Below are 18086 nucleotides of genomic sequence, written 5' to 3'. Positions count from 1 at the left end.
AATGATGCGTCGACATCGACAAAGCCCACTGTAAAGCGACGCTAATATCAAATTATTCTGCATACAAGAATATATAAGCATAAATGTGTACATGTTACTCTTGTCTGAAGACAGTAAGACAATCTTATTTAATTCGAGAGAGAAGAATAGAAATTACTGATTTAAATAAAAAATTGTTTTATTTTCATATTTTTTATACTTGTAATACGATTAAATTAGTCAAGAATATTTTTCGTCTTGTTATCAGAAATCCTTTCCGAGGGTGTACTTTCGAGACGCGAAAAAAAATCCCTTTTTTCGCAAAGGGATTCGATATTTAATAATTTTCGAGAGAAAATCGTAAAAACAAGGAAATTTTTGATGATCGTATTTTATACATCTAAAACGAAAATGTGCAAGAAAATGAAAACACTTGCACACACCTAATACATGGAAGAAAAAGTATGTACAATAAGTAACAGCGCTCTTTTTCATCATCAGGATTTCCAGCGGATGGAACCAATGATGCTGCACTCACAGAAAAGATTTCTGGACTTAATGCTATTACTCTTTAATCTATCATAAAATAAGATCGCTATAGCGACAATCATATTTATTATTGAAAAGAAGCATATTTTAATCTCGAATAGAAAATTCGAAAATCTGGATTAAAATAATCTTCGTGCTATCTCATTAATTTCCTCAGAAGGATTTGGATAAAAATTTCTACCAAGTTCACAATATTCTTGATTTAAGAATATTGTGAGATCTAAAAGACATCTTATTCTATTCTTCTAAGAGAATTTGTAGAATCTGCACAAAACGACCAATATTTATGTGTTGCAATCGAAAATCGGGAAAGTGTTTCTGTTATTTACAACGAATAAGTGCAATACTCTACAAGAAATATTAAAAGGTATGGAAATGTCTTATCTCGAATGTTATTTCTCAAGTAAGTATATTGTATATACTTACTTACATTTCCATATCTTTTAATATTTCTTGTAGAGTATTGCACTTATTCATTGTAAATCTTTCCCGATTTTCGATTGCAACACATAAATATTGGCCGTTTTATCCGAATAAAGGACGCAGAAGCGCCGAGTCGACGAGCGACTGCGAGAAAATGATGCGTCGACATCGACAAAGCCCACTGTAAAGCGACGCTAATATCAAATTATTCTGCATACAAGAATATATAAGCATAAATGTGTACATGTTACTCTTGTCTGAAGACAGTAAGACAATCTTATTTAATTCGAGAGAGAAGAATAGAAATTACTGATTTAAATAAAAAATTGTTTTATTTTCATATTTTTTATACTTGTAATACGATTAAATTAGTCAAGAATATTTTTTGTCTTGTTATCAGAAATCCTTTCCGAGGTTGCAGAGATGCCTCGCGAGAAACACGCTTAGTTCGTGAGAATCGAATAACATGTCGGTATCAAATTATGCAAGAGTAGGCGTTGGGAGAAACAGCAGCTAACAGGCCAGCTGTCGAAAAGTGTCTCTCCCATGTCCATACAGGAACGTCGTAGTAGGAACGTGGTAGGATACAAATATAATAGACGTGAGAGCGGGCTCTTTTATAATGATGCAACTTTCACGGAGTAAACTCTGTACAAAATCGTCATGTTTATTATATTCATGGGTCATTCGCGCGCATCTTTCTTTTTCCTAAAAAAAATCTCCATTTTTTCCATGCGATGCCTCAAATTCCAGATTGACAACGCAGAACTGCAAAACTCATACAATTTAATGCTGAATAAATTGTACGTCTGCGGACAATTTGGAAGCGTTGTAAAAATCCGTATCTTGCGGTATCTTGAAATTAATCGAGAGTCGATTAATTTCAGCCCGCCAGTCGCTCGTGTCGACTTTTAATTTTGTACGACGCACTCGCAGGAATTTACAGGCTTGTACGTGTAACTCGCAATAAGTACTAAATACAAATACGCGTTCGTTGATATCGAAACTTCGACAAAGTACACTCGTATTTACAATATATAAGTAACAAAAGGATTTCGTCGCGTTTACAGTTTTATCGTAAATCGTGAAAGTTCAATATGTATACAAATCGCGCATGAATATATCTTTATCAAAGTGTAAAAAATGTATTTGCATTTCGCGCTTGCCGCTTTAATCGACCCGTGATTCCGCATTACGTTCGAGCATTTTGCGCCAACGTAGATCAGATAAAACAATTCATAACAACGTTGGTATCGCGTGCACAAGGCACGTTAACGGTGATCACAATGTTAAAGTCGTTACAATGTTGCATTACGCTTATTAGCCGTCAATGATTTCACTTTCACAAGCCACTTTCCTGATTGAAACACATACGTGTGTGTATCTGTATCTACTCGGAATAACAACTTAAGCAATACGGAACGATCGTCTCTCGATCGTGTATTCTCGCGTGTAACTTCAATATACAAAAGGCAAAATAAAAATGCTAAAATATAAAATGCCGGGAATGTTTGTGCATTAGCTATCGTGCTTGCGCATCATTATGTGAATTAAATATAAATCGATCAACATGCACATGTATATATAATACAAAATATTGGCAAACACTTTTGCATACACTTTGCAACGCAGTTGTCTACCCTACGGCAAATTGAAAAAACGTAAATGTACGTTCGATAAAATTCCGGCTGCTCTTTTATCTCACGATGAATATCCTATTCTCTATATCCGCCTTAAAAAATCGATTTATTTATTTATTTATTACAAAATATATGTAGGCGTCTAGAAATTAATCAGATCTTTGCGGTTTATGTACAAACGGAAATCTTTTGGCAACGAAGCCCTTCATCGCGTGTATAGGTCGACAATTAGATGTAGAGAAACATATTTTATTTCTATTTCGCGAAGCTATTTCATGATCGATCAATATGCAACTACGTACCATCCGCCTTTTTCCGGTATTTTAACAAATTATACCAATATATTATGCACTCGTAACGATTCGTCTCGCTGACGTCAGGCTACTCTCTAAGTGATTTGCATAGTAGAAACAACTAGTTAAATATAATTAACGGATAATTATAACGCTGGTATATGAAGTATACAGGGTGGCCCATTTAAATTTATACAGTCGATTTTTTAAAAAACTAAAAGAGATACGAAAAAATGTTCCAGACAGACATGTCACGATTTCGAGGGGGACATAAGATGATACCATTGGTTTGACCTTGAATAGTCGTTTGAAGGTCACGCGAAGATCACCTTCAATTTCTTAAATTGAAACCCCAACTTTTTATTGCAGATTCTTATTCTCCATCGAAAAGTAAGTAACTTTTGTCTGAAACATTTTTCCGAAAAATGTCATCTTATGTCCTTAAAATGTCCTCAAAACTCATCTTAAAGATCATTTTAAGGACATAAGATGACATTTTTCGGAAAAATGTTTCAGACAAAAGTTACTTACTTTTCGATGGAGAATAAGAATCCGCAATAAAAAGTTGGGGTTTCAATTTAAGAAATTGAAGGTGATCTTCGCGTGACCTTCAAACGACTATTCAAGGTCAAACCACCATTGGTACCATATCATCTTATGTCCCCCTCGAAATCGTGACATGTCTGTCTGAAACATTTTTTCGTATCTCTTTTAGTTTTTTAAAAAATCGACTGTATAAATTAAAATGGGCCACCCTGTATAAAGACACATTTACGCTAGGCGTGTAAAAAATCTATCTTAGAACTACGTAATCCCGCTAGGCCGCTTGTATGTATTCAAAGTTTAGTGGCGCGACTCTCGCCATTTGAACAAATCTCTTTGCATTACATATCACTTACTCGTACGTGATGTACATTTCTTGTTTTACCCTGCTCTGGAGTACCCGGAAGGGGAGCCACATGATATCCGGATATCATGGCGACTCGACCGAGCACCAGCTCGTCCGAGGTATAATCCCGTGCGTTCGCGATTCCCTCGAGGTTTTCGTATGAAAGATCGTAAAGGAAAGGAACTAATCGTTGTAATTCAAATTATTCCCTCTCGAGAATATTATAAAAATAAAATCGGCGTAAAACGACAAACCGTTTGAAATATCAGCACGATTGTTCAGCCCCAGCGATTTCTCGTGCGGAGCCACGCGTTTGCGCGATTATCGATCAATACCCTGCAACAGTTCGAAAGACAGCTCTCTCAATTCACAACGCGTCGTCCAAGTTTTTTATGAGCCTTTGGATAGCCTACGCTAGAGTCCGCGACCTCATTCAGGCGGCAAATTCGTGGTTTCGTTTCGACGTTGCAGCCGTTCCGGGTGCGAGCAGGCCAACTGGCTGAAGTCGCGGACGACGTCGTTGAACGTTTCATCACCGGTGACGCCGATCTCGGAGTCCTTCATCTCTTCGTTCAGGAGGCCGAGTCGCAGTCTGCAATAATAGCCGAACGCTGAGTACATTGAACAGCTCAACGTGTAAACCACGCACGCTCGCGTAACACACACTTACAGGGTAACGATGTCGGCGTTCGCCTCCTTCACAGCGATCGACAGGGGTTTCACCCCGCTCTCGTCCTCGATGTGCTGATCGGCACGGTGCTTCAGAAGTAGGCACACTTGTGCAGTGTGTCCTGCATCGTGAACATTCGTCAAGTCGTATCAGTTTTTGTGTTTTCAATCAGAAATAGAAGAGTAACATTAAGGGGGGAGCCTGCTTTAGAACGTTGAAAATAAGGTATAATTTTACGAATTTTTTTGGAGAAACTATACAGCGGATCATTATAAAACTTTGATGCATTTATTAGTATTGGGTCGTCCGGAAAGTTCGTGCCGATTTTTAATAGATGGCGTTGGAGCATGTCTGAATATATCAATGTTATTGAAAACATACGATTCATATACATATGCTTAAAGGTGACATTTCAACGCATCTTTAGGAAAAAAGTTGTTTCAGATAAATTGATTCGTGTCAGTTTTGTACTCTTTTGAAGATGGAAGAAACCAAAGAACATTTTAGACACTTGATGCTTTTCTTTTACCGGAAAGGCAAAAATGCCTCACAAGCAACAAATTCGATATGTTCTGTTTACGGAGAAGGCGCTTTAGCTGAAAGAACCGTACGTAAGTGGTTCGCTAAGATTAGAGCTGGTGATTTTAACCTTAAAGACCAAGAACGCTCGGGCAGACCCTCTACTACTGATGATGACCAAATCAAGACACTGATCGAGAATAACCCGCGCTACACGACACGTGAATTAGCAGAGATACTGAAAATATCGAAAACCACTGTCCACGATCATGTAGTGAAGCTTGGTTACGTAAGTCGCTATGATGTATGGGTTCCGCATAATTTGGCCGAAAAAAATTTAATGAATCGCATTTCCATCTGCGACTCGCTGTACAAGCGCAACGAAAACGTACCATTTTTGAAGCAATTAGTGACGGGTGACGAAAAATGGATCATTTACAACAATGTAAAACGAAAAAGATCCTGGGGTAAGCGAAATGAACCAGCATTAACCGCTCCGAAAGCCGGCCTTCATCCAAAAAATGTCATGCTCTGTGTCTGGTGGGATTGGAAAGGAATCCTATATTATGAGCTCCTACCACACAACCAAACGATAAATGCAGATAAGTACTGCTCGCAACTGGACGAATTAAAGACAGCGATTCAGGAAAAACGTCCAGAATTAGCTAATAGGAAGGGCTTCGTGTTCCATCAGGACAATGCCAGACCTCATGTTTCTTTGACTACCCGACAAAAATTGTTGGAGTTTGGCTGGGATGTGCCACCTCACCCACCGTATTCACCAGACATTGCACCTTCAGACTTTCACTTATTTAGGTCTGTGCAAAATTCTCTTAGCGGCAAGAACTTCAACTCTTTGATCGACATAAAAAACCACCTGGAGGAGTTTTTCGCCGAGAAACCTAAGAAGTTCTGGGAGAATGGAATCTTCCAGTTGCGTGAAAGATGGACAAAGGTTGTGAAACAAAACGGTGCATACATAAGTCAATAAATATTTATCGACATAAAAAAATGTTGCCTTTGAATTTTCCTTCAAAATCGGCACGAACTTTCCGGACGACCCAATACATGTTTAAAGAAAAAAAAATTATTTTTTGATTTGAATATATCGCCTGTAGAGGTCGTCCTGGAGGCACTTAGTGCAGCCGGCATTGTAAATTGGTGAGCATTCTCCCGCCTCCAAATTTCATCCAAACTGAAAAATTGAAATATTTTCTCGTTATTTATGAATTCCCATCGTCGATGAACCTTTAATATTCATAAAAACATTAAGTTAAACAATTATTTTTGCATGAAAAAGTTCAAAAACTTTGCCCAAAAATCGTACTTTTGTGTTCTAAGCTCCACCATTTTGGCACTTTTCAACTTTTTTCTTCTCTCTTGGTTCATCGACGATGAGAATTCATAAATAACGAGAACACATTTCAATTTTTCAGTTTAGACGAAATTTCGAGGCAGGAGAATGCTCACCAATTTGCAACGCCGGCGACGCGGCTGCACTGAGATTTCTCCAGGACGACCTCTACAGGCGATATATTCAAATAAAAAAATAATTTTTTTATCTTTAAACATGTACTAATAAATGCATCAAAGTTGTATAATGATCCGCTGTATAGTTTCTCCAAAAACAATTCGTAAAATATACCTTATTTTAAGCGTTCTAAATGTAAGGTCGTCAAGTTAGGTGATTCACCCTGTATAATTCCAACGTCGTGGGTTCTACGTTCGCGTTAAGGGGGGAGCCTGCTTTAGAACGTTGAAAATAAGGTATAATTTTACGAATTTTTTTGGAGAAACTATACAGCGGATCATTATAAAACTTTGATGCATTTATTAGTACATGTTTAAAGAAAAAAAAAATTATTTTTTGATTTGAATATATCGCCTGTAGAGGTAGTCCTGGAGGCACTTAGTGCAGCCGGCATTGTAAATTGGTGAGCATTCTCCCGCCTCCAAATTTCATCCAAACTGAAAAATTGAAATATTTTCTCGTTATTTATGAATTCCCATCGTCGATGAACCTTTATTATTCATAAAAACATTAAGTTAAACAATTATTTTTGCATGAAAAAGTTCAAAAACTTTGCCCAAAAATCATACTTTTGTGTTCTAAGCTCCACCATTTTGGCACTTTTCAACTTTTTTCTTCTCTCTTGGTTCATCGACGATGGGAATTCATAAATAACGAGAACACATTTCAATTTTTCAGTTTAGACGAAATTTCGAGGCAGGAGAATGCTCACCAATTTGCAACGCCGGCGACGCGGCTGCACTAAGATTTCTCCAGGACGACCTCTACAGGCGATATATTCAAATAAAAAAATAATTTTTTTATCTTTAAACATGTACTAATAAATGCATCAAAGTTGTATAATGATCCGCTGTATAGTTTCTCCAAAAACAATTCGTAAAATATACCTTATTTTCAGCGTTCTAAATGTAAGGTCGTCAAGTTAGGTGATTCACCCTGTATAATTCCAACGTCGTGGGTTCTACGTTCGCGTTAAGGGGGGAGCCTGCTTTAGAACGTTGAAAATAAGGTATAATTTTACGAATTTTTTTGGAGAAACTATACAGCGGATCATTATAAAACTTTGATGCATTTATTAGTACATGTTTAAAGAAAAAAAAAATTATTTTTTTATTTGTATATATCGCCTGTAGAGGTAGTCCTGGAGGCACTTAGTTCAGCCGGCATTGTAAATTGGTGAGCATTCTCCCGCCTCCAAATTTCATCCAAACTGAAAAATTGAAATATTTTCTCGTTATTTATGAATTCCCATCGTCGATGAACCTTTATTATTCATAAAAACATTAAGTTAAACAATTATTTTTGCATGAAAAAGTTCAAAAACTTTGCCCAAAAATCGTACTTTTGTGTTCTAAGCTCCACCATTTTGGCACTTTTCAACTTTTTTCTTCTCTCTTGGTTCATCGACGATGGGAATTCATAAATAACGAGAACACATTTCAATTTTTCAGTTTAGACGAAATTTCGAGGCAGGAGAATGCTCACCAATTTGCAACGCCGGCGACGCGGCTGCACTAAGATTTCTCCAGGACGACCTCTACAGGCGATATATTCAAATAAAAAAATAATTTTTTTATCTTTAAACATGTACTAATAAATGCATCAAAGTTTTATAATGATCCGCTGTATAGTTTCTCCAAAAACAATTCGTAAAATATACCTTATTTTCAGCGTTCTAAAGCAGGCTCCCCCCTTAATTCATACCTAATTCCGTTGCCAAGTGCAGCGGAGTCTTGCCCTCGGCGTCCTGACAGTTGATTCGCGCGCCGTTCAGGAGAAGGTACTCGCACGACATAACGGAACCCTGTGTATGCAGTCATCGTTAGATTTTATATTCAAGAATAATGCAGAGAAAAATAATCTGTAGAATAGGAAAAGGAAGCACGCACGCTTATTATTGCTTGGTGCAGGGCGCTGCGGTTCTTATCGTTAACGTTCGACCAGAGTTTATCCGCGTCGGCGGCCAACGCCGCGCACATCACGGGCAGATTGTGCGCCGCCGCGGCCTTGTAGAGCAACATCTCGGGGTGTAGATTCTCTATGTCCTCCTCGTCGGTGAATTCCTCGTCCTCGCCGGCTGTCGAATCTTGATCGGAGCTCAGCTCGAGATTGCCGTCGATCGCGGGTTTCGGCACGTCGCAACCAAACATCAATATATCCAACTCGGTTTTCTCATGGCAGTGCTTCTCCGACTTGAGATCTTCATTTTCAGACACGCTCTTGTCATCGTCTTTGGCATTACTGGCATGATCGCCGAGATTCTTCCTCGATTCGCTGGCTGCAGGCGCATTGCCGTCCGATTCGCCCTCCGCGAGACCGACGTCTTGCGCCGCCGGTTCGCCGCACGCGACGGCCTCTCCGACGGTCTTGGCGTGCTTGCTGGCATCGTTCAGATCATTTTGCGAGCGGTTTAAGATCTTTCCGTAGAGGGTCGAGGTATTCTTCAGGTCAACGTTGGCGCTGTCGTCGGAACTCACCGAGTCCCGCTCCGCCTTCTTCGCCTTGCCGACGGAATTCAAGCTATCGATCGACGTGTGCTTGCTGTCATCCGAGCTCGCGGAATGCTGACTCTCCTTCACGGACGATAACGCCGATGCTTTGTTACAATTATTGATCCTGTCGCAGCTGCGTGGCCTGCGCCGCAGCTTGCGCACGCTCCACTTCCGGAAGCGCATTTGCTCTCGGCTGGCGTGGTGCCCGGCCAGCATCGCGTCAGCCAACGGCTTCACGAACTTGCGATCTACGTACTTCAATTTTATCCAAGCCTCGCGAATATTCCTGGAAGAAGAGAGAATAAATTTTCTTCTGAGATTTTTCACTTATCGTTGTTAGAGATAATCGATATATATACAGGGTGTCCCATTTTATATTTGTCAGTAAAATATTTCGATACGACGTCGTTTCAGAGAAAAATGTTTCAGACAAAAGTTATATGGCTTCGAGGGGGCAAGATGATGATATTCTCAATTTAATTGTAGATGGCGCCACTTTCGAGATTTCATCATGGCGGCCATTTTTTTAAATGGAAGTCGATTTTTCTCTCTAAGTAAAAGTTGTAGCTGACAATGAGGCGAATACAACGGTTTTTTGTTTTTTGAAATTGGACCATTTTTCAGTGAGTTACAGCGTTTCAAAGTTTATAACGTCTCTCCATGGTCCGTGCTTTGCTAACTTTAGTAGCCCGCATTCGGCTTCTCATCACTTCTTGGTGAGACAGGTTTTGAGATCGCTGATTACACTCACACATTTGCTGTTTTCACCACTGTTATTTGTTAGTCTACACGAAACGAGACATCCAAACAGACGTCACCCGTCATTTCATAGAATCAAATCACATTTTACATTTTACATCTTTTCCAGCTTTTCTAACACAAAGTTCATTTTATACGTTTATAAGATTAAAAATTATGGTCGACTATTCTTGGAATAATATTTAACGAAAAAATACTTTATTATAGTGTTTTGAAAAGCTCTCGAGGTAAGCTACAAGACTGTATAATAAGAAATAAAGAGATCCATTAAAAAAAAAGTTAACCTTCACATAAACCTTGACAGGTGCACCCAAGGTCAAATCAGTGGCAGCATCTTATGTCCCCCTTGAAGTCATAAAACTTTTGTAAGAAACATTTTTCGATACAAGATTTGGTTTATGTGTATACCTAAATTGTAAAACAGTATACTTTGGAACACTGTAACTCACTGAAAAATGGTCCAATTTCAAAAAACAAAAAACCGTTGTATTCGTCTCATTATCAGCTACAACTTTTACTTAGAAAAATCGACTTCCATTAAAAAAATGGCCGCTATGATGAAATCTCGAAAGTGGCGCCATCTACAATTAAATTGAGAATATCATCTTGCCCCCTCGAAGCCATATAACTTTTGTCTGAAACATTTTTCTCTGAAACGACGTCGTATCGAAATATTTTACTGACAAATATAAAATGGGACACCCTGTATATACAGGGTGTCCCGGGTTTTAACCGACAAACTGCGGGAGCATATTCTACTAGTGGAAATAAGAAAAAATTCTTATATCCAGTTTGCTTAGAAATGCTTTATTACAAAGTTATAAACCAATATTGAAAAGAAATATGAGATAAGTAACAACGGATTTTTTCACAAAAATAAAAATTATCTACGCAATGATATAGTGACGCATTTCAAAATGTTGTCCTTGCACATCGATACAAGCTAGACATCGACGTAGTACAGAATTTGTTACGGTACGACATTCCTGAAAATTTTGTTGCATCTCAGTAACTGAATTAGTAATTCGTTGCTTTAAATCTTCAAGCGAGATTACTTCTGTACTGTAAACTTTATTTTTTAAAGTTCCCCATAAATAAAAATCAAGAGGCGTTAAATCGGGCGATCTTGGAGGCCAGAAAACCGGTCCTCCTCGACCAATCCACCTATGAGCGTAATGTTCATCTAACCAGTTTCTAACTTGTCTAGCATAGTGCGATGGACAACCGTCTAACTGTATCCAGCTGTTTTGGCGAAACTGCAGTGGCACATTTTCCATCAAAATTGGTAAATCGTTTGATAAGAATCTTCGAAAAGATTCTCCGTTCAATCGGTCAGGTAAAAAGAACGGACCAATAAGCCGGTCATGAAGCATACCCATCCAAACATTACATCGAAATTCGTGTTGAAAGTTTCTTTGTCTGGTAGTATGTGGATTATTATGAGCCCATACACGAAATGAATATCAGTGTATTCCTCATTTGAAAACACTTTTGTCATTCTGATAGTAATTGCTAGTTGACACGACGATTGAAATCTAACAGCTACTGTTGTGAAAGTAACAATCATACTGAATCGTTTCAACATAGTGAACATGAATACATGTGAATACACATAACATAAACATCTTCGACCTTGCAAATTCTACACTATGTTCCGTTGTTACTTATCTCATATTTCTTTTCAATATTGGTTTATAACTTTGTAATAAAGCATTTGTAAGCAAACTCGATATAAGAATTTTTTCTTATTTCCACTAGTAGAATATGCTCCCGCAGTTTGTCGGTTAAAACCCGAGACACCCTGTATATCGATGCTACATACGCGTTGCATTTAGGTGTGGCCTTGGCGATGTCGGAAGGTACAGGTAGAGCCTCGTATATGCTATTCACCACGGAATTCCCCAGCTCCGCCATTACTTTCAGTATCTCTGGCTCCCAATCGTCCAGGGTCAAGGAGCGGACTTTGCTGTAGTGCACCCCGAGGCTTCGGTGCACGCCGGAGCATTCTGCGCAAATATTAAATGCAAATGTCAAGTATACGTGTAATTGATCGGCACGGCAATGATACATCCACAAGGTTCACAAGGTTCACCTATGCAGAGCGTGATGCCCAAGTTAATACTGGCCCATCTCGGATTGGCGTCACCGCAATCGCAGCAGACGTCGTTGCCCGAGATCTTCAACAGTTGTTCCCACACTCTGAAATTGCGATCATTTTTCTGAAGACTTGCCAACTCAGAAATCCCGACGCGAAGTTCAGCGATCAGAAAAAACGTATTACCTTGATTTCGGTCTCGTCAGGTGGGGTCTCACGGGGCCCTTACTGTCGCGCGACTGCGACTGCGGGTTGACGTTAGCACCTAAACTCATGCCTCTCTGAATCGCGGCGCCGATGGCCTGCTGCATCGCCGTCACCCACGCCAGATACGCCTCCTCGCTATCGGCCTGCAGTATGTGACTTCTGTGAATGGAAAAAATATTTTTATTTATTTAGAAGGGCCGAATAATTTTTTATTCATTGCCACGCGAGCGAGAATGCATCTGCTCACTTGGTCGGACTTAAAACTTCGAAGCAGTTCCTCCTGTCGCAGTCGACCACGGGCTTGACGGTGCACAGCCGTAGATCCTCCTCCATGATCGTGTACTCCTCGTCGCCCGTTCGCTTCCGGTATACCAGCTGGTGATCCCTCAAGCAAAACCACCTCCTGTTCCAGGTCTTGAAAGCATTACTGGTTCTTTTAAACAAGTAGCCCTCCATCTTGGGATTGCCGGGTACCGGGGAGGGGATCAGATCTCGATTATTAACGTAAATGTGCCGGTTCTCCATCTCCTTCTCGAGCTTACTCGAATCGTTTCTCATCTTATCTAGGTTCTCGTCGAGACTTTTCAAAAACGGATCCAAGTCTTGAGCAAGATCGCTACCTTGGTGGTAGTAAGTAGTGCACGCGTGCATGTAGCTCAGCAGCGTGCCCAACACCTCGTGGCGTTTGCGCGCCTGCAGCATCGTCAGCGCGTGAATGTAGTCTAACGCGGTGTGCCGGAAGCACGAGCGGGTGGCCGACAGAATGTTCGACGTTTCCTCGTACTCCGCCGGCCGTGACTTCGGCACTTGGGAATTTCTGTTCAGCGCGATATCGAGGTCGCCGGAGATCCTCTCGAAGTAGTGCCGCGACTCCTTCACTCTCTTGATGTCGCTGCGGAAATATTCACGGTGAGACTCTTCAGCGAGCTGCCGGGATGCGCAACTTACCTCTTGATAAAATTATTGAGATCCTTCATCACGGTCCTGGAGGCTTGGTCTATCAAGATGCTGTGATACTTGTTCATCTCTTGTAGCGCATGAATAAGTTTGTTTAAGAATGCCATTATTTCCGGATCATCGCTGAAGTACAGGGACAACTCCCACAGACTGTTAGCAAATTGGCTATTAGGGAGACAGAACGATTGTTAATGTTTATTTCCTGTTAGCATTTCTGTTACGCAAGTGTGTGTGTGTGTGCAAAAAATTTATATCCTAGTTAGGACAAAGATTCAATTTTAAATAATTTTAATTTTAAGATTAAATACTAGTCATGTGACCATTTGGGATTATCGTTCAGGATGCATGCATTTTCTCGTTATCTCTATCTTTTCTACATCTACGCTTTGAAGTAACTCCCGTGTTAGTCGATAGCATCAAAACATATATACAGGGTGGCCCATTTAAATTTATACAGTCGATTTTTTAAAAAACTAAAAGAGATACGAAAAAATGTTTCAGACAGACATGTCACGATTTCGAGGGGGACATAAGACGATACCATTGGTTTGACCTTGAATAGTCGTTTGAAGGTCACGCGAAGATCACCTTCAATTTCTTAAATTGAAACCCCAACTTTTTATTGCGGATTCTTATTCTCCATCGAAAAGTAAGTAACTTTTGTCTGAAACATTTTTCCGAAAAATGTCATCTTATGTCCTTAAAATGTCCTCAAAACTCATCTTGAAGATCATTTTAAGGACATAAGATGACATTTTTCGGAAAAATGTTTCAGACAAAAGTTGCATGTTTTCTCGCGTAGAATCCGCATCCGTAATAAAAAATACCATGTCTCATTAAAAAAAAATTTCAGACCGGAAGTTAGAATTCTGAAATTTTTTTTTAATGAGACATGGTATTATAAAATGATCTTCAAGATGAGTTTTGAGGACATTTTAAGGACATAAGATGACATTTTTCGGAAAAATGTTTCAGACAAAAGTTACTTACTTTTCGATGGAGAATAAGAATCTGCAATAAAAAGTTGGGGTTTCAATTTAAGAAATTGAAGGTGATCTTCGCGTGACCTTCAAACGACTATTCAAGGTCAAACCACCATTGGTACCATATCATCTTATGTCCCCCTCGAAATCGTGACATGTCTGTCTGGAACATTTTTTCGTATCTCTTTTAGTTTTTTAAAAAATCGACTGTATAAATTAAAATGGGCCACCCTGTATATGCTTTAAATGCATGATGTATACAGCAATATAATAATTTATTCTTTATATTTTGCAGTACGTACGATTAGTCATTAGCTTTTAACATAGTAGTGATTGCATTCTACCCCACAAAGCATATTCGTACACTTACTTCTGCTGTCCAACAAAGGCTTTCCCAGTATCGATAGTTAGGCTGCAATTCTTTAGTACCTGAAAACAATAAAATTACAATTGACACTAATTAAAGTATGACAATTGAATAAAGCGTTATTCTTGTTATTACACATCATTGCTTCGATACATTGTAATTTATATACTGCTATTACGCTATTTCCTGTAATTTCTGAACAGCGTGGAAACCATGCAATCATCGGAATTTAATTGACAATAAAACCATGGCGCACAGTACCTTATCCAACTTCTGCTCGAGTTGATCTATGTTCTTCTCCACCTCTTCGATGCAGGATCTGCAAGAAAGTCGCAAAGATATACACTTTACACGACGCTTTCGTCTGAAAAAATTTTAATCGCGCGAACGCGGCGACGAGAAATTTTCTCGCATCGACGACCGTCCAGTGACGGCACGGACTCACGATCGCAGGAATTATGTTCCCTGGCAAGGCCGATTAAATGAAAGGCGAGGGGCCTCACCGAAACTTTGGAGTATCTCGTAAACATTCCTCGAAGTCGATCAAAGGCTTCATTTTGTACTATTCGTTCCCCCGGATCTACGAATGTGGCCTCGTTCGTTGCGCTGTGGTCCCCGAGTGTCGCACGCGCGATATTTTCCATGAAACGACGCGTCAATCGGCAAATCCGGCGCAATTAATAACAACTCCGAGCAGTCGCGTCAGAAGCAACGCGCTTCCCACTATTCCGTCAAGCGCCAGCCGAGTCCAGCTGAGTCAACTGAAGTCAGGTACGCACCACTGCCTCGCAGGGCTGTCAACGTACGCGCGGCCGCGGGTATTTCAAGCTTTGACGGTGCGTTCCCCGCTCACGATCAATTTCGAGTGAAAGCGATACGATACAGAAAATAGAGCAATTTTTCGAGTTTGTGTGTGTGATTTGTTAACACGGAGTGTGCGAAATAAAAGGATCGCCCTATCGCAATTAAACAAATAAGGTAATCTTAATTTTTCTCCTATTTTTCCATTTTCCACTTGGAGCAAGACTTTTATCTGGTTTACTATTTCGCCATGATGTTTGGAGCCAGAATTGTCTGAGAGATTTGTTTTGCCGCTAAGCAAGTTTGTTAAACAATCAAACGATCTTCGGAGTATAGAAAAATAAAGTAAAAATCAGTTTTTGGTATGTATGTACACTGACCGGCAATGAATCGTTTCGCAAATGGCGGAGCCTGTCCTACGTTGCCCGGCACTCTAGCGTATAACGCAGCGGCGGTAGATGGCGGCCGATCGCCGAATTCATCGACGATGGTAACTGATCGCCTCGTATGATCATGAGCAGCGAAAGAAATATCATTCCGTCGATAACGACATGTGTGTATCAGAGGGCGGAAAAAAATATGAATTGAATCATTTCCAATGATAATATATCATTGGTTTTAAATACTTTTATTGATCAAAGTTATGCGAATGAAAGTGTTCTTTCGTCAAATACAGGGTGTCCCGGGTTTAACCGACAAACTGCGGGAGCATATTATACCAGTGGAAATAAGAAAAAATTCTTATATCGAGTTTGCTTAGAAATGCTTTATTACAAAGTTATAAACCAATATTGAAAAGAAATATGAGATAAGTAACAACGGATTTTTTCACAAAAAAAAAATCATGTACGCAATGATTTAGTGACGCATTTCAAAATGTTGTCCTTGCACATCGATACAAGCTAGACGTCGACGTAGTACAGAATTTGTTACAGTACGACATTCCTGAAAATTTTGTTGCATCTCAGTAACTGAATTAGTAATTCGTTGCTTTAAATCTTCAAGCGAGATTACTTCTGTACTGTAAACTTTATTTTTTAAAGTTCCCCATAAATAAAAATCAAGAGGCGTTAAATCGGGCGATCTTGGAGGCCAGAAAACCGGTCCTCCTCGACCAATCCACCTATGAGCGTAATGTTCATCTAACCAGTTTCTAACTTGTCTAGCATAGTGCGATGGACAACCGTCTAACTGTATCCAGCTGTTTTGGCGAAACTGCAGTGGCACATTTTCCATCAAAATTGGTAAATCGTTTGATAAGAATCTTCGAAAAGATTCTCCGTTCAATCGGTCAGGTAAAAAGAACGGACCAATAAGCCGGTCATGAAGCATACCCATCCAAACATTACATCGAAATTCGTGTTGAAAGTTTCTTTGTCTGGTAGTATGTGGATTATTATGAGCCCATACACGAAATGAATATCAGTGTATTCCTCATTTGAAAACACTTTTGGCATTCTGATAGTATTGGGTCGTCCGGAAAGTTCGTGCCGATTTTGAAGGAAAATTCAAAGGCAACATTTTTTTATGTCGATAAATATTTATTGACTTATGTATGCACCGTTTTGTTTCACAACCTTTGTCCATCTTTCACGCAACTGGAAGATTCCATTCTCCCAGAACTTCTTAGGTTTCTCGGCGAAAAACTCCTCAAGGTGGTTTTTTATGTCGATCAAAGAGTTGAAGTTCTTGCCGCTAAGAGAATTTTGTAAAGACCTAAATAAGTGAAAGTCTGAAGGTGCAATGTCTGGTGAATACGGTGGGTGAGGTAGCACATCCCAACCAAACTCCAACAATTTTTGTCGGGTAGTCAAAGAAACATGAGGTCTGGCATTGTCCTGATGGAACACGAAGCCCTTCCTATTAGCTAATTCTGGACGTTTTTCCTGAATCGCTGTCTTTAATTCGTCCAGTTGCGAGCAGTACTTATCTGCATTTATCGTTTGGTTGTGTGGTAGGAGCTCATAATATAGGATTCCTTTCCAATCCCACCAGACACAGAGCATGACATTTTTTGGATGAAGGCCGGCTTTCGGAGCGGTTAATGCTGGTTCATTTCGCTTACCCCAGGATCTTTTTCGTTTTACATTGTTGTAAATGATCCATTTTTCATCACCCGTCACTAATTGCTTCAAAAATGATACGTTTTCGTTGCGCTTGTACAGCGAGTCGCAGATGGAAATGCGATCCATTAAATTTTTTTCGGCCAAATTATGCGGAACCCATACATCATAGCGACTTACGTAACCAAGCTTCACTACATGATCGTGGACAGTGGTTTTCGATATTTTCAGTATCTCTGCTAATTCACGTGTCGTGTAGCGCGGGTTATTCTCGATCAGTGTCTTGATTTGGTCATCATCAGTAGTAGAGGGTCTGCCCGAGCGTTCTTGGTCTTTAAGGTTAAAATCACCAGCTCTAATCTTAGCGAACCACTTACGTACGGTTCTTTCAGCTAAAGCGCCTTCTCCGTAAACAGAACATATCGAATTTGTTGCTTGTGAGGCATTTTTGCCTTTCCGGTAAAAGAAAAGCATCAAGTGTCTAAAATGTTCTTTGGTTTCTTCCATCTTCAAAAGAGTACAAAACTGACACGAATCAATTTATCTGAAACAACTTTTTTCCTAAAGATGCGTTGAAATGTCACCTTTAAGCATATGTATATGAATCGTATGTTTTCAATAACATTGATATATTCAGACATGCTCCAACGCCATCTATTAAAAATCGGCACGAACTTTCCGGACGACCCAATAATTGCTAGTTGACACGACGATTGAAATCTAACAGCTACTGTTGTGAAAGTAACAATCATACTGAATCGTTTCAACATAGTGAACATGAATACATGTGAATACACATAACATAAACATCTTCGACCTTGCAAATTCTACACTATGTTCCGTTGTTACTTATCTCATATTTCTTTTCA

General features: G+C 39.6%; 1 protein-coding gene and 1 long non-coding RNA gene across 2 annotated transcripts; both read right to left on the bottom strand.

The window, feature by feature from the left end:
- Positions 1 to 3606: 3606 nt before the first annotated feature.
- Positions 3607 to 15120, bottom strand: LOC105286016 (arf-GAP with coiled-coil, ANK repeat and PH domain-containing protein 2). The gene is made up of 12 exons (XM_011350625.3): positions 14857 to 15120; positions 14615 to 14672; positions 14357 to 14415; positions 12995 to 13168; positions 12294 to 12938; positions 12026 to 12205; positions 11837 to 11943; positions 11567 to 11750; positions 8383 to 9271; positions 8198 to 8297; positions 4444 to 4564; positions 3607 to 4365 (listed from the first exon to the last, which is right to left on the bottom strand). The coding sequence occupies exons 1-12, from the start codon at positions 14907 to 14909 to the stop codon at positions 4203 to 4205; spliced, it is 2733 nt and encodes a 910-aa protein (XP_011348927.1). The 5' UTR covers positions 14910 to 15120; the 3' UTR covers positions 3607 to 4202.
- LOC113563229 lies at positions 7606 to 7866 on the bottom strand. The gene is made up of 2 exons (XR_003407369.1): positions 7836 to 7866; positions 7606 to 7703 (listed from the first exon to the last, which is right to left on the bottom strand). It is a non-coding gene; the product is annotated as an uncharacterized LOC113563229 (long non-coding RNA).
- Positions 15121 to 18086: the final 2966 nt, after the last annotated feature.

This window comes from Ooceraea biroi, chromosome 13, assembly GCF_003672135.1.
Source record: "Ooceraea biroi isolate clonal line C1 chromosome 13, Obir_v5.4, whole genome shotgun sequence".
Classification (NCBI taxonomy): domain Eukaryota; kingdom Metazoa; phylum Arthropoda; class Insecta; order Hymenoptera; family Formicidae; genus Ooceraea; species Ooceraea biroi.
This window is presented reverse-complemented; position numbering and strand designations above follow the sequence as displayed.

Excerpts from the sequence above, each read along its gene's own strand:
- LOC105286016 (XM_011350625.3), bottom strand. The coding sequence starts at position 14,909 with ATGAAGCCTTTGATCGACTTCGAGGAATGTTTACGAGATACTCCAAAG. Across the intron at positions 14,416-14,614 it reads TCGAGCAGAAGTTGGATAAG|GTACTAAAGAATTGCAGCCT; the intron begins GTACTGTGCGCC and ends TATTGTTTTCAG. Across the intron at positions 4,366-4,443 it reads AACGCCGACATCGTTACCCT|ACTGCGACTCGGCCTCCTGA; the intron begins GTAAGTGTGTGT and ends CTATTATTGCAG.